This window comes from Aspergillus costaricaensis (genome assembly GCF_003184835.1).
Source record: "Aspergillus costaricaensis CBS 115574 unplaced genomic scaffold BO79scaffold_17, whole genome shotgun sequence".
NCBI lineage: Eukaryota > Fungi > Ascomycota > Eurotiomycetes > Eurotiales > Aspergillaceae > Aspergillus > Aspergillus costaricensis.
The window spans coordinates 204676-220159 of NW_020291817.1; the positions used below are offsets into that span (position 1 = coordinate 204676).

Here is a 15484-nt window from a genome sequence, read left to right on the forward strand (position 1 = left end):
GTTGATACCACGTTCTATGAGTGCAGGTCAACATCTACTTAAGATTCCGCTAATGACTCGGCTCTGTAGAGACCGAGTCAAGGGCCCGAAGCCGTGTCACGATGCCATCAGGACCGAGTCAAGAGATCCTATCAGTTGCGATGCCGAACCACTATCAATTGGAGAACTAGGTGCATATAAACACGGGGTGATGGACCATTCTAACTGTTCAACGATCATATCATCAAATTACGCGCACGAAAATATGGCAAATCGAGGGAAAAGCCTAGACTCGGAGATCTTCTCCATTGCCGACTTGCAGGCCAAGGCATCGGAGAAACTTCCAAGAGAATTCAAGGGTAGCTATCCCTACTAGATCTGTGTATTGCGGCATCCGCTGACCACAACAGAATTCTTCAATGAAGGCGCAATGGATCTCATCACGTACGTGGGATAGATTCCATATCGTATCATATCTTCATAACACAAGCCTAGGGTGAAAGACAACGAAGATGCCTTTAATCGTTATAAAATACGCCCACGCGTTCTTCGCGATGTCTCTAACCTGGACACCTCCACAACGATCTGCAATACCAAAGTTTCTTTCCCGTTTGGATTTTCGCCCGCGGCCTCCCACAAGATCGCCCACTCAGACGGCGAGGTCGGAACTTCCAAGGTTGCTGCTGAGGCGAATATCTGCATGGCGTTGTCTTCACATGCAACCTGCTCATTAGAGGACGTCATAGCAGAGGGGTCGGGAAATCCATACATGATACAATTCATCATATTGAAGGATCGGGATATCACGAGGCAACTACTTGAGCGCGCAGAGAGTGAGACCAATGCTTTCTCTTTTTCATCATTGCTGGTGCTAATTCTTCTTACATCTTCAGAATCTGGGTACAAGGCAGTCATGTTAACAGTGGATGCGCCAATGCTCGGACGGCGTCTGAACGAGTACAGAAACTCTTTCGGAATCCCAAAAGGCATGGGATATCCCAATCTTGCGCCTGGCCTGGATATGAGTAACTTGACCGAGCCGGGCGAGGGGCTAGCATATGATGAGTTACGGATGTTCTAAATTTTCCATCAAACCATTAATGATGTATTCTTAGAGGATGGCATTGAGTGGGCCGAGGCCATCGCATGGATAAGAAGTGTAACTAAACTCGACATTTGGGTAAAAGGAAGTAAGTTCCCGAATTGCCTCGTATTCTGTGGAGAGCTTACATTATCTATTAGTCTATACTGCTGAAGACGTCGCACTGGCCATACAGCATGGAGTCAACGGTGTTTTGATTTCCAACCACGGCGGTAGACAACTGGACGGCGTACCAGCCACTCTTGATGCACTACGCGAATGTGCGCCTGTCGCAAAGGGCAAAATAGCTATCGCCATTGATGGCGGTATTCGCCGAGGAACGGATATTTTCAAAGCTTTGGCCCTGGGAGCGGACTATTGCTTTGCAGGGAGGATACCAATCTGGGGATTAGCGGTCAGTTTATTATTGTCCTTCCATGGACCTTTTCTGACTTCGAACATTTAGTACAATGGAACGAAGGGCGTGGAGCTTGCTGTCAAGCTATTGCAAGAAGAATTCAAATTGGCCATGTGCCTTGCTGGGTAAGAGACTTGGCTGATTTCTTCGGTGGCTGTTGGACATCCACAATTTATAGAATACTGACTAGAACTCAGATGCAAAACTGTCAAAGATATCAACAAGAGTCACCTGTCTGTTCTTGAGACGAACGGTGTACTTTCGAAGCTCTAGGATTCATGGCACGCTATTCTGACACCCACATCAGTATTCAATCCAGAACTTCGTTTGACCATGGAACATATAGATTTGCGGGGCTATACACATGGGATCAGAGACTACTGGGATCAGAAGGGTGTGGACACATGTGTAGTTGCAGCTGAACGTAGAATAGCATGCAATCTCAGTACCGTATAACTCTAGAGTAAAAGTTGCTTCCAGCAAGGATGGCGGAGAACAAGAGGTAAATGGGCCCTTTGTATGCCCATTCAAGTTAATCATAGACTATCTCAAATCATATGTAGATATCACACCTGGGTTTATTTGAATGCTCTAATTATTAGGGAATGCTTTCTGCGAGTCACAGTGGAATTTAGTTCTCTCCCTGCAGCTAGTGAGATTTTGGGGCCTCAGATAGCTACATTGGTTTCACTGATTGTCAGCATGTGAGATTCATAATCTGACATGATATGATGGAGAGAGTGATGTCATGATCGACGAGGTTTCGAAGGTCTCCCCGCGATGATTGAGTTGACAAATCCCTCGGGGCGCAGGGATCGTCGCTGGGCTGAACTGTGATGCCCGGCTGATAGAGATCATACTACTAAGGGTGGGTGGGTTTCGATTTCAATTGTACTTTGGATGAAATGATCTTTACCAGTATACGACCAAAGAGACTACTGCTTGCTTACTAGTAGTAGTTTGATTGGATTTACGAGTGTTTGTCATGTGCCGAACGGATGGAGTGGTGGGATAGTGGCTGGGATATATATTTGGATGACTGATGGCATCACTGCCACATCCTTTCAGTCATCCCAACTCGTAACACATCCTTCTTGATCAAACCCGAGGTAATAGGTCAATAATAAGGAAAGAAGCACGATGGAGGATTCGAATGAGCTCGCAGCGCCTGATAGGTACAACAATTTGCTCACTACTCTTGGCAATGCAGGGTCTACAAGGCAAGGCTGAGTACCGCGGGGAACGAGGTCAGACGTGAAAGGTCCCTGGAAGTACCTCTGCGACATATTTTAGCAGTGTAACATGTCATATAATAAAGTTGAATCTTTGAAAGAGCATTAGGTAACACCCAGGCAATGAGAAATGTCAACAAAAGCGTTAGGCAACACAAACGGTGACACGTTTTCTGCCTGCGATACAGGATGAAACCAACATGACTAATTCTGTCAACGGCGCTTTGACACCTCTTCCAAGCCAAGACCATGCAGGGCTTTGAGGGGTCAATGATCATCTTACTCAGGGTGTTTGTTGGTAGTGAGCTGCACACTCATTTTCGGGCTTTAAGAGTCGATGGCGGTGATGTCCGGATCCATGCCATGTATCCGCCGTGATCCACCATGTCTATTAATAATGACAGAGAGAGACAACAAGAGAGACAAAAAGTCGGGAATAAGAGAGAAAATCCGGTGGGACTGCCGTGTGCCAAGGACATTGTTCCTCTTTTTTCCTCCCCAATAGGTTTGACAACCCGGAGGTGCTTCCCACATCAGCATGAGATCTCGTGCAGGTGAGTTGGGTGAGGAGAATAATCCCGATGGACAAGCGGGGAAGCGAGACTGCAGCTGGTCCCATGTATCCATGCAAATGAGCGGATTCAACATCATATGAAGGAATCCACACGTGCTACATGCTGCTTGCTGCTTGCTGCAGTTTAGAATTGAACCTACAGTTGCACACAAACCATAACGGCACGTCAATGCATGATGTAACGTGGGAGACTGTTATTCAATGGCCAAGAGAACAGGGAGGCAATGGCAATTGGGCAGAAGGGGGCTATGTAAGACAGGTTGAAGTGAGACAACGGGAAGAGGCAGAGGGAAAATTGTGAATAACAACAATCAAAAGGGAATAAATGAACGGACAAGAGATTTCTCTAGAAGACTTGGCAGTGGAGCATTCACGGGCGGTCTGTTTACTGATTGGCGAGAGCGGATGTAACCCCCCGCTCGGGGGCCCCAAAAAGGAATGTGGTCACGCTCGGAGGGACCAAACTAAACTCCTCTGGGGCATCAGGCCTCCTGTTTGGGATGAAAATAAAAGATGCATCTTTTGATCCCAACTGAAAGGGAAGGTCCTCACCACGTGTTCTTGGGGGCGGACGACAAGCCTGCGGATCGTTGGTGATAGTGGCAACTAGACCGAGAGAGCTGTTTGCTTGTATCTATCGATCGGTGGGGGACAAAAATTATTCTCAAACATGAAATCAATCTAGTGGTACCCCTATTGCAATTAATGGAACACGATGTTTGGGATGGATGGATTTTGCCCCGGAACACACGACCGATGATAATTGCAGTTAAGATTTCCCCTGTCTCAGACTGACTTCCCAGGGTCTGCGGGTCTTGGCCCCGAGGCTGATTGGTTTTCGGGGCACGTCTGGCAACGCCGCTGCTTCTAAATTTACCGGCTCTCGCCTGCACAGCCAATGGCTTCCAATCTTACTGGTGGACCATCAGGGTCCAGGGCCCTCAGGGTCCAACTTTCTCTCCGCCAGGCATCCATCTCTTTTCTCCCTCGGTCATTAGTCCTGTGTAGTGCTGGGTAGTACTGTGTAGTAGAGACCACTAGTCTCGGAGCACTACTGGTAGTCCACAAGTCACTAGACTGCTTGGAGGTTGGCACACTGTGAACCACCCAGCTTTAGAGTTCGCAGGTTCGTTGGACTGGCCAGCGTGCTATATTGCCCGTTTGGATGCAGGGCTGTGAATTGAAACTGCGGCTCTATCCGTGATTGCTGGCTGTGAGAAAGACTCCACCTCCTCAGGCCTCCATCATCATGGCGTCCTGCTCTTCTTTCCCCATCTCTCTCCTCTTTTTCTTTCTCCTCCTCCTCCTCTTCTTCCTCCTCTCTTCTTGAAGAACCCCTCATTCCCTTCTTTCGCCTTTGACACCTTTTTCCATCATTCCGGGCTCCCATCCCGGTCACGCCATCTCCGTCCCTCCACCCTTCAATGGGTGTGCTCTTAGTCCGTGGTGCCATGCGGTCCGTCTGCTGAGATACTGTGACTTTCCTGCTGCACCATGAAGCTCTTCAATCCTCTCCGTCGCTGTGGCCCTGCCATGCAGCGTCTGCGTACATCTCCTGGCGAGTTCTTCGACTACACATGGGAGTTCACACGCCGATATTTCTTCACTGTCTCCTTCATCGCACTTTTTGGCGCCAAATTGCTGCATCTTTACGCTCACATCCATTCTCTCCCTCCTCCTAAATTCTTCCTTTGGGGCTCGACCTTTTTCTTCCAGGATGTGATTCTCACCCTCCTCATCCGCTTTTTCACTCAGAAATTCCACTGGCGCACTGTTGCACTGTTATCAGCTTTGGTGATTGTACCATTTAGGTAGGCTGCGCACATACCAGAAATGCCTGTCAATCACTAACCAATCTAGTTTAATCATGTCCGGAATGACCGCCGCGAATACCTCCTTTTACATCGTCACCGGTGCCGAAATTCACTGGCGACAAGCCAAAACCTTCCACCGCGATGCCGCTGCCATGCGCACATTGTTGCAGGGACTGACAGGATTCCTGATCGTGGAAGGCATTCTGCTCACTGTAGCATGGTTTCTGTCTGCACCACTGCATCGCGTTGTTGGTGGCATCCTCACAATCCTGGGACAGCCGTTCAAATGTTTGTTCCGTTGTATGAGCCGGGTTCGCGCGTTCCGCCCGAGATCTGGATTGCCGGAACCCGAGATCTACGAGCAGATCGGCGTGGATGACTATCTTGACGATAAGAGTGACGATGGCTCGTCGATCCACCTTCTCGAACCATATGGGGAAGTTGCACCTGCCACGAGACGGGGACACTCGATTCTGGTCAAGCTGGCCGTCTGGGTGCCATTCCTCAGCTTGGTCTTGCTGCGCGTGGTTCGACCCTGGGATCCCGCCTACATGTTCCTGTCAGAAGCCTTGCCGGTGGCACCCTTCATCGGTGGCCACCGACACTCCCCCGTCCGCGCTGGGGGGCTGCCAGGCGACTATGAGTGGCTGGAGAGTCGCACACCGTTAGACAAGGTACCCAAATGGGACTGGCTGCCCAAGGGAGGACTGCCCGGCTTTGAGGACTGGACCAGGACGGATGTGCCTCGGTTGCATTATAACCCCGAAAGTGATCCGTTGCATGTGCCTAACCTGCAGAATCCGGTGTTGGACCCCTTGCAGGAGGTTCTGTCCAGCGGCAACGTCAATATTAAACATGTTATCCTTATCAAGTTGGAGAGTACTCGGAGCGACGTCTTTCCCCTGCGCAAGGACGCTTTCATGTGGAATCGCATCGCCAAAACTTATTCAGATAAGAAAATCCCCGACGACGTTCAAAAGCTCGTCGCAAACCTCACCCGCACTTCCGAGTTCCTAACCGGCTTTGACGCGGGATTCGGTCACGACAACGAGCATGATTACGGCCGTCGGTCATATGGCGGCATCAGTGCCCGCAACGCTTTTACCACGGGCACCTACACCCTGAAGAGTCTTGTCGGGACGGTATGCGGAGTGACGCCATTAGTCGCCGACTTTAACCGCGAATACAACCATCACATCTATCAGCCGTGCATGCCGCATATCCTGGATGCATTCAACCACCAGGATGATGTGGATACCAACCGCACCACTGATCAATCCGACTACCGCACCTGGCCATGGCATTCGGCATGGATGCAGTCCGTCACCGAGGGCTATGATAATCAGGACAAGCTCACACCGAAGTTGGGATTCCATGACGTAGTGACCAAAGAGTCTTTGGAACAGGCAAATGCAACGCATTCCGCCTCCTCGTCGAAGGAGGTCAACTATTATGGCTACCCTGACATGGTACTGGGCGACTACGTGCGCGATGCGCTCGACGATGCCGAACACAACCACCGCCGGCTGTTCCTGACGCATCTGACGGGCACAACGCACCACCCGTGGGGAATGCCCGACAACGCATACGAGGAGATGGTGTCATCCAAGAACACCAATTCCAACGAGGATATCAACAAATACTTGAACACCATCGGATATATCGACGACTGGTTGCAGGAGATCATTGACATCCTGACCGAGAAGGGCGTTATCAACGAGACATTGCTCGTGATGGCTGGTGATCAGTAAGTCATGCTCCATTATCTGATGTGTCGTATACTAACCAGACAGTGGTCTCTCCCTTCCGAATGACGGCGGCGTCACCCCATACGATAACCCCCACATCGGCAGCTTTCACATCCCAATGGTGTTTGCTCATCCTCATCTCCCATCTATTGAAGTCAACACTCCAGTTATCACTCAGCAAGTGGTCCCTACCATCCTGGACCTGCTGATCCAATCGTCCTCTCTGGGACCCAACAGCACCCATACCGCGCAGGACCTGCTTTCCATCTATGAAGGCCAGTCGATGATCCGCGAGCTCGTCCCGGAAATGGACGGCCGCCAGAACTGGCAATTCACCGTCATGAACACCGGTGGTTCATGGCTGGCAGTGCGCTCCGCTGCCCATCCCGAATACCGACTGGTGATTCCGCTGGTGGACGACGTCGAGTGGCGTTTCACGAACGTCGAGCAGGATCCGGAGGAGCAGCACCCGGTGACGGAGTTCAACTTGGTTGATCTGGCCAAGAGGCTGGAGAAGGAACACGGCAGTGATGCAGTGGATTGGGTGCGTGATGCCGCCCATGTCGCAGAGTGGTGGGTGATGGAGAACTGGCATTTGTACCAATATCATCCTAAACATTAGGATGTTACGACCTATGCGAGGATTAGTTGAAGTGAAACATTTGTACATAGTCTTGGATGATATCATGATATCAGACATTTGCAGCATTTGGCGTTTATGCTGTATTTCACTGGCGCGCTGCTTTACCCATACTATCTTTCTCGAGATTAACTTGACCCTTTGTTATGCACCTTGCAGTCTCCTATTGACAGCGATTACCTAGAATGTCGTTACTAAGACCAATCTAAAGCCTAGTTCCTCGGCGCCCAGATCGTGATCTACCGTAGGGCCAGATGGAGATGTTTGCAGATCGTTATTCATTGTTGGTTTGACTTGGCAGTCTTGGTCACTACATTATTTGAATCCCCCATTGGACCGTAGATAGTACTGCAATTCATCATATACATGCATATACTGTACTCGGATATGGTCATCTCAGAATACATCAACAGTTCACCGCTTCTACCGTATAACAGCACATGTATGCCTCAGGCATGAGTATATCACGTGCCTCCGATAGCGGCCCCTGAACCAAACCTCACCTCAATCAAGCCAGGGATATCATCACCTCCGAAGCTTATCAGTCCAATTGCGCCGCCACACGATAAGCTATCCAGGAACACCGTCGGCCTACCTATCACCATGTGTGCTTTCCACACTAGCTTCATCCTTCGCGCAGCCTTTACCAGCTAGCTGGATGATGGTTCATGATTCACCATGAGTCATGCAACAATATCCATCCATATCAACATGATGGTCAAAATATCCTCAACATCATGAGGATACTACTACTATATAATTCACAATGACAGCCTCAATCACCATGGCCTACATACTCCCAGCGAACCATCTCCTCCCACCCTAGCCCATGACCACGACATCCATAACACTAACACAACCACCATCAACAATGACGACCACCTCCACCCTACCACCCCCCCTCTCCACAACCAGCATACTCACCCTCCTCACCACGCTCTCCCTCCCCCCACCAACAACCATCATCCCCCTCCCCGTCTCCGCCGCCTTCCACACAATCTACCTCATCCACTACGCCCCCTCCGCCGCCGCATCCGCCACGCCCCCAATCCGCGCCCGCGCAGACCCCTCCGACGGGAGCATCACCCTAGTGCTGCGCATCTCGGGGACCCAAATCCCCCGGATAAAGACCCTGAACGAAGTGGGTGTAATGACCTGGGTGCGACGGAATACTTCCATCCCCGTTCCCGCGGTGATTGCCTACTCGGCGAGTCGAGACAATCCCCTCGGGTATGAGTTTACCTTGTTGGAGCGGGTGTCGGGCGTGTCTGTTGCGGAGGTGTATGAGGGTCTTGATGAGGGTAGGAAGAGGAAATTGGTGGAGCAGGTGGCGGGGTTTGTGGCGGAGTTGCATGGTAAGCCCTGGAAGGGGGGGTATGTGGGTGGACTGCAGTTAGCAGCCCAGGGTAGTGATGATAGTGCGGAGGGGATGGAGATAGTGCGTGGTCCGCCTATTGAAGAGACGTATTGGCAGACGCAGGATGTGGAGACATATTGGGCCGGAATGGGTGAAACGCTGGAAACGCTGAATCCGTTCAAGAGTGATGGGTATGCGAGTTACACGGAGTATAATATTGCGTGTGTGGAGCGGTATATCCATGCTATTAGCATCCACCCATCACTATCGACACATAGGGATTTAATCCCTCGGTTGGAGGAGTTCATCTCAGTTATTGGGTTCGATGACAAGCTGAATGATGTACCCTATGTGTTGGCCCACAAAGACCTCCACTTCGCGAACATCATGTGCGATCCATCGTCTCCCGAATGTCCTATTACCGGCATCCTGGACTGGGAGTTTGCAAGCGTGGTGCCGGCGCCGCGGTGGAATCCGGTGCGGGCGTTCCTGTGGAATTATCGGTATGGGGTGGAGGATAAGGCGGAGAGGGATCGGTTGGAAGGGGTGTTTGAGGAGGTGTGTAAGAGTCGAGGGCAGGGGTGGGTGTTGGAGGGGATGAAGTTGAGTGAGAGGCAGGAGGGGATGCAGAGGGTGGTGAATCATGTTAGGGCTATTGTGGAGGTGGGTGTGAAGGGGGCGGGGGAGGAAAAGGAGGGGAAGGTGAGGGGGTGGAGGGAGATGGTGGAGGAGGGATTGAAAGTGTTTAATGTGTGAGTAGACATTGAAATGTCTGTATACTACATATGTACCTCTAGCAGCTCAATCCTGGAAAATTACAATTGAATGTACATGCATTAACACTCCATATACAACCCTCCATACTACATATACAGTAAGTATAATCACAATTTGGCCTCCCTCTCCAACTTCTTCAACTCCCTCCTCAAAATCTTCCCCGACGGATTCCGCGGAATACTTTCCACGAACCTGACACCTCCCCTCAACCTCTTATACCCAATAACCCTCTTCTCCACGAACTCCACAATCTCCTTCTCCAACCCCTCACCCCCCTTCCCAACAACATCCCCCTTAACCACGACATAAGCCCTCGGCAACTCACTCCCCGCCAACCCACTCTTCACCCCAACAACACCCACATCCTTCACAGCCGGATGCCCCAGCACAATCCCCTCCAACTCGGCCGGCGCGACCTGAAACCCATTATACTTGATCAACTCCTTAACGCGGTCGGTGATATAGAAGTTCCCTGCTTCATCCTCGTACCCCACATCCCCAGTCTTGTAATATCCGTCTTCGGAGAAGGATTCCTTATTCGCGGTGGGGTTGTTCAGATACCCGAGAAAGACGTTGGGGCCCTTTACCCAGAGTTCTTTCTCTTTGTTATCTCCATCGTGAATGGGATGGTATTTGGCTGTCATGTTGGGGATGAGTCGCCCAACGGAGCCGGGGTGGGTGTGGGCTTCGGTCCAGGTCTATCATTCATTCAGTTCATTAGTTATCTCTTGTTTTGTGGGATAGTAGGAAGGGGGTACGTACCTGGAAATGAATAGCAGGCGCACACTCGCTCATCCCATATGCCTGACGAACCACAAGACCTAACTTCTGCTTCGCAGCGTGGATCAAATCCACAGCTAGTGGTGCCGCAGCAGATACCACCATGCGCAAGGAGGAAAGGTCATAGTTCTTAGTGGCAGCGTTGGAGACCAGCTCCAGAATAACGGGGGGCACGACGTAGGCGTACGTGATGCGATGACGCTGAATGATATCGCAGAACGAGGGGAACTGGAAGCGCGGGAGGACGTACATGGGCACGCCGGTGTAGACGGTGTAGTTGAGGAGGAAGCCGATTCCTTCATTAACGGACATCAGTGTTTTGGGAGAAGAGGCAGGGATGGGGAAGGGAAATACCGTAAATATGGAAGAACGGCAAAATGCCTAGAATGCGATCCTGGTTCCAGACCAGCTGGCCCTGCTCGGCAACGGCACTTTGCACCATGTTCGCGACCATGTTCCGGTGCGAGAGCATCACGCCCTTAGGTAGGCCGGTTGTTCCGGAGGAGTAGACCAGGAAGGAAAGGTCCTTTTCGGGGTTCTGGATCGGGGGACGGTGCGGTGCGACGTAGTCTGTGTCTTTGATAGTCGCCCATAGTGGATCTAGTTGATCGAGGAGGATGACACGGTCGCGGGAGAGGCCGGCGCGGTCAATGGCTTCGTATACGATGGAGGCTTGCGCGGTGGTAGTGACGATGGCTTTGGCGGCTGCATCAATCAACGGATGGCGCAGTTCTTCGGCGCGATAGCTGGGATTGACTGGGCAGACGACACCGCCGATGGCCAGGGTACCCCAGATCAGCGGGGTCAGGTCAATGGCATTCGGGGCGAAGACGACGAGCACGTCGCCGGGTTGCCAGGACCATTTGGATTGGAGGTGGTGGCCGAAGTGGAGGGCGCGTTGGCGGATTAGTTGGAAGGAGAGGCTACGGTTGGTGAGAGGGTCGACGAAGAGGGCTGTATGGGATTAGAATTGTTGATATCTGGCATGATGCGATGGTGGAGAACGTACGATGGGAGAGTGGATACGGGCGATCTGAACGTTCGAAGAGAAACGACCAGAGGTCGGTGGAGGGGATCTCCACGTCGGGGAAGGGAGATACGGAGATGGTAGCCATGGCGTAGTACAAGTTGAAGATAGATAAAAGAATTGGGGCAGGGAACAGAAGGAATAATAAATATTGGACTAGTTTTATTAAGCCCGGGGCTGTCATGCAAGAAAGTGGATCATGTAGCTTCACGGGCCATCTCTTTGTTGCCTTCACAACGGAAATGAAAGCCGGCAGACTGCACTCACAGCAGCTTATCTTGAGATCGCGTTCAATATACTCCGACTAGCTGAGCTGAGTCTGTGGCGAAGGCTCACTATCCTGCCATCGTCGGTCTAGGATCAATAGTGTGGACCAACCCTAACAACATGCCGAATAAACCGCTACTCCCTTTCTTGGATAGAGGGCCAAGCAGCAGCGGGCGAAATACGATTTCCATTGGAGTGATGTACATGCACTATCCATTTCTCTGTATAGCACAATCTGCGATCTCTGAATTTCAATCAGCATTCGATGTATTGTCTGTCCGTATCATCACCAGATCATCGGTCCACCTCGGCCGCATTTTCACATGCAACGTCAGCCGCAGTCCCCATCCACAGACCAGATCTCACCCTCGACAATTGGATTGATTTGATCAGACTAACCATGGTCTTGCATAACGTGAGCTAACTAGCACAACTCAAACAATCAATGCATCCCCGAGACATAGCCAGTGTGTAACGGGCAAGTTGTTGCACCTTCCCGTGTGGTGAGGGCCGTAGCTCAGTATCCACCATGTGACTTTGTCTTCATCTAAAGGTATTGTCTGATCGGACTATTAGATGGAATTTGTCTTCTGTTCTCAAATCATTGGCAGATAGACGAACAGGTCTATGGCACGAGTCATATCTGCTCTCTCGGATATAATAAGCAGGCATTGTGAACAGTATGCACATTGATTTACGTGCTCAGCACGAAATTATACGGATTCTATGGATTGTGCTTTTATATACATTAAATCGCCTCCCATTAGTCGTCTAGTCATCCAATTATTTTTCCAAGTACTCTATGCATTGTTGGCGCACGAAAAGCTGGACCGGGAAGAGTCGTCGTGGATCGCCTTGCCGGACGCGTACAGACCAAGACCACACTACACAATTAGCAAAAACTCACATTATGATGAATGGGAGAAAACTTACCATAGCACCACCAATGGCAAAGATGAGCATGTTGATGATGGTTAGGGCGCACTTCTTCGGGCTTGACCACCACTGCCCGTAGTTCATGTGCAGCCAGTAGGCACCCGGCAGACCGAAACTGAACCAACTGGCAAACAGCGAACTGATCAGACTGACCAGGTTGCTGAAAGAGGGGATACCCTCGCCGATGATCCAAGCAATCACCCAGCAGGTCACGCCAATACCGATCCAGGATCCCACGGAGACCCAGTCGTTCTTGTGCATACGTCCCGACTTGCGGAAGATGCGCACATAGATGTACTTGAGACCAACATGTCCGTTGACCACACCAGCACCAATAATCTACACACATCAGAACAAATCCTCGAACACCGAAAGAGGGTAGACTCACAGTAGGAATGGCCATGCCGTAGGCCACCTTCTTCAAGACAGGACCAGCCGATCCCAGAGCCGGCGAGTCAACTCCATTACCCACATAGTAATAGATGACGATGGCGGCGGTGACGTAGAGAGAAATTTCGAAGCCCTGCAGCAGGCACAGCGCCTTGGGGAAGTCCTTGGGTTCCTCCATCTCGGCGATCAGACCGAAGAAGGCGACGTGGGCGCAGTAAGCAAACATGATCTGGGTCACACCACTGAATGCCGTGTACAGGTTGGTCTCGGTAGTGATGCTGATGTTCTGTCCGCCCTTGTACTGCACACCGACACCGATCATGGTGATCATAACCGCAGAGAAGATACTCAGGAAGGCTAATCCATTAGCGTCGTCCTGCATAGATGGGGAACGGAAACCTACAGGCAGTGGAGATGTAGGTCAAGTTCTTGATGGTGCGGGGCAGCGAGAGAACCAGACAGATGACGAACGCGACGATACTGAACACGATGGAGCAGGTACCGTGGTCGGTAATGGTGTTCATCATGACGGTGAAGGTGACGATGTGGCTACCCATGATGAAGATAGAGAAGAGGATCTGGCCCAGACCGAACAACTCCCGGCCAAAAGTACCCATGAGGATCTCTCCCGCATCGGCAAGGTTGTGGATGTAAGGGTGGCGTTCACGGAATTGACCAATGACATAACCAGTGTAAAGGGCGAGGATACCGAGACCGATGATGAGAATGAGAGAGCTGCACCGGTTAGTCGCAGCGCAGAAGCACCGAGGCGCTGACTTACGGAACAAGACCCAGGGCCGTCATAGTAGCCGGAAGAGACAAGACACCGAGCGACACGGATTCAGCAATCATGACTAGGCTGGTTAGTATCTCGCAATTCGCAGTTATCATTCTAATCACATACACATTCCGCATTGCCTAGTGCCATTAGCTTGTTGTCTATCACCACGCGCGACAGAAGTACTTACCACCACTTCAAGGTCTTGTACTTGACCTCCGCATTAGCTTCATCGCCAAAGGCGTCCACCTCGGGCGCACCATCGATCGCCTTGAGGTCCTCCACGTCCTCATCCTTCTCCCGCTGACTCTTGGGCTCAACCGCATCGGGCGGAGGGGCAACGCCGTCCAAACGCATCGTGACTAGAAATGGGAGCTGTGTCTAGTTGCAGATAGACGCAAGTAGCAGCAGCAGCTAAAGTGCCGATGAACGTGAAACTGATACTAAAAAATTCTCACGGGTGGGTCGATGACGATCTGGTCCTCCGCTGGCTGAGCCTCTGCAGGATGAGCTGCCGGCCACACAAAGGTCGAGGTTGAACACGGAGGAAGACGAAAGGCCAGATGAGAGAAGGAAAGGAAGAAGGAAGGAAGAACCAGAAGATAGAAAGGTAGGTAGATACCCTGCCACGTTGAATCGCGGTTACTACATCGGGGGGGGGAGCGCGGGCGTGGCTTGTCCGTTGAGAGGCCGAGGGCCGTGCCCACCCGCTAATTGCATCTGTATCTAGCTTTTTTTTTTCTCATACAATTTTCCTTATCAGCAGCATAGTTAGTTAGCCAGTATCGAAAAAAAGAAAAGGGAAGATCCTGGTGTTCCTGCCCCACAGGCAAGCAGTTTCTTTTAGTGTATTTTTAGCTGGTCGAACCAATGAGGCAAAAGAGAGGTTAAAATTAAGTAACAGAAAGGCTCCCGCCCCGCCCAACCCTGCCGCGCCCCGACGATAGCCGCGTCTCCGCTGCACGCTGATTGGTGCGGTGACCCTGGCCCTGGTCGGCTCGGTGGGATTCCGATTGTGCTTCTAGAAAGCATTGTTACATCTGCTTGCCACTTATCGCTTTTTCGGTCTGTTCATGACTGCCACAAATGACTGATCATTAGCTCATCGTTTGCTCGTCAGCTAATCGCTCGCTTCTGATTGATGGACACTGCTTTCCTTCTTGCATCTCGGTCTGCATTAGAAGCGAAATCCCCGCGGCGATGCTCCACCCGCTGCAGGCCATCCGCCTTGCCACCCACTGCCTGCTCGTTTCTCCGGATATTGTTTGCGGGTTAGCGTCTGTTTCAACGACGACGAAGAACCGAGTTATCCGGGTGCCTAGGAATTGTGCCGCGTATTGCTAGGCTGCATATCAAGCAGGTATCGGTGTGTTTGGGTCCGAAGACAGCACACCATGTCTATCGTCGATGCTTCCCAGAAGAGCTTAAAGTTAAAGTAGCAGTTCAAGATAGCTTGGACGTAGTACTTTCCAATAAGATTCCAAAGCTCACAAAGTATATGCTCCGCAGTATTTTATTGGCAATGTGCTTGTTTCAATTGGCATAGGAGCTGCGGCCAAACGCTGTCATAAGGATATATTGTTCTCCACACATACTAGTAGTAGTACTGTCTTGGGGGTGGTGGTGCAACGATAGAAAAGCTCCACTGGTGGTACTGAATTGAGAATCAACTCTCAAGAAAACTTG

The 15484-nt window shown here is 51.1% G+C and overlaps 5 protein-coding genes across 5 annotated transcripts; 3 read left to right on the forward strand and 2 right to left on the reverse strand.

Moving 5' to 3' along the window:
- Positions 1–244: 244 nt before the first annotated feature.
- BO79DRAFT_228814 (alpha-hydroxy acid oxidase) lies at positions 245–1751 on the forward strand (the record flags this gene model as incomplete). Its single annotated transcript, XM_025683996.1, has 7 exons — positions 245–338; positions 390–423; positions 475–1004; positions 1095–1169; positions 1222–1475; positions 1527–1603; positions 1676–1751. 7 exons carry the CDS (start codon positions 245–247, stop codon positions 1749–1751), a joined length of 1140 nt encoding a protein of 379 aa, XP_025539091.1.
- Positions 1752–4576: 2825 nt separating this feature from the next.
- Positions 4577–7624, forward strand: BO79DRAFT_237907 (sulfatase domain protein). Its single transcript, XM_025684752.1, has 3 exons — positions 4577–5095; positions 5145–6845; positions 6892–7624. Exons 1-3 carry the CDS (start codon positions 4779–4781, stop codon positions 7466–7468), a joined length of 2595 nt encoding a protein of 864 aa, XP_025539092.1. The 5' UTR covers positions 4577–4778; the 3' UTR covers positions 7469–7624.
- Positions 7625–8357: 733 nt separating this feature from the next.
- On the forward strand, positions 8358–9668 carry BO79DRAFT_218103 (aminoglycoside phosphotransferase family protein; the record flags this gene model as incomplete). The annotated part of the gene is made up of 2 exons (XM_025683399.1): positions 8358–9595; positions 9641–9668. The coding sequence occupies 2 exons, from the start codon at positions 8358–8360 to the stop codon at positions 9666–9668; spliced, it is 1266 nt and encodes a 421-aa protein (XP_025539093.1).
- A 59-nt stretch (positions 9669–9727) lies between these two features.
- Positions 9728–11515, reverse strand: BO79DRAFT_195462 (luciferase; the record flags this gene model as incomplete). The annotated part of the gene is made up of 4 exons (XM_025681134.1): positions 9728–10318; positions 10383–10696; positions 10755–11354; positions 11410–11515. The coding sequence occupies 4 exons, from the start codon at positions 11513–11515 to the stop codon at positions 9728–9730; spliced, it is 1611 nt and encodes a 536-aa protein (XP_025539094.1).
- Positions 11516–12420: 905 nt separating this feature from the next.
- On the reverse strand, positions 12421–14353 carry BO79DRAFT_245619 (putative amino acid transporter). The gene is made up of 7 exons (XM_025685480.1): positions 13989–14353; positions 13925–13938; positions 13802–13874; positions 13424–13755; positions 13019–13377; positions 12628–12969; positions 12421–12578 (listed from the first exon to the last, which is right to left on the reverse strand). Exons 1-7 carry the CDS (start codon positions 14153–14155, stop codon positions 12495–12497), a joined length of 1371 nt encoding a protein of 456 aa, XP_025539095.1. The 5' UTR covers positions 14156–14353; the 3' UTR covers positions 12421–12494.
- Positions 14354–15484: the final 1131 nt, after the last annotated feature.

What these genes read in the sequence shown, in the direction of transcription:
- BO79DRAFT_237907 (XM_025684752.1), top strand. Translation starts at nt 4,779, where the DNA reads ATGAAGCTCTTCAATCCTCTCCGTCGCTGTGGCCCTGCCATGCAGCGT. An exon ending in TTGGTGATTGTACCATTTAG is followed by an intron (nt 5,096 to 5,144) that starts GTAGGCTGCGCA and finishes TAACCAATCTAG; the next exon opens with TTTAATCATGTCCGGAATGA. An exon ending in CTCGTGATGGCTGGTGATCA is followed by an intron (nt 6,846 to 6,891) that starts GTAAGTCATGCT and finishes CTAACCAGACAG; the next exon opens with TGGTCTCTCCCTTCCGAATG.
- BO79DRAFT_245619 (XM_025685480.1), bottom strand. Translation starts at nt 14,155, where the DNA reads ATGCGTTTGGACGGCGTTGCCCCTCCGCCCGATGCGGTTGAGCCCAAG. An exon ending in ACGGCCCTGGGTCTTGTTCC is followed by an intron (nt 13,756 to 13,801) that starts GTAAGTCAGCGC and finishes TAACCGGTGCAG; the next exon opens with CTCTCTCATTCTCATCATCG. An exon ending in ACGGCATGGCCATTCCTACT is followed by an intron (nt 12,970 to 13,018) that starts GTGAGTCTACCC and finishes TGATGTGTGTAG; the next exon opens with ATTATTGGTGCTGGTGTGGT.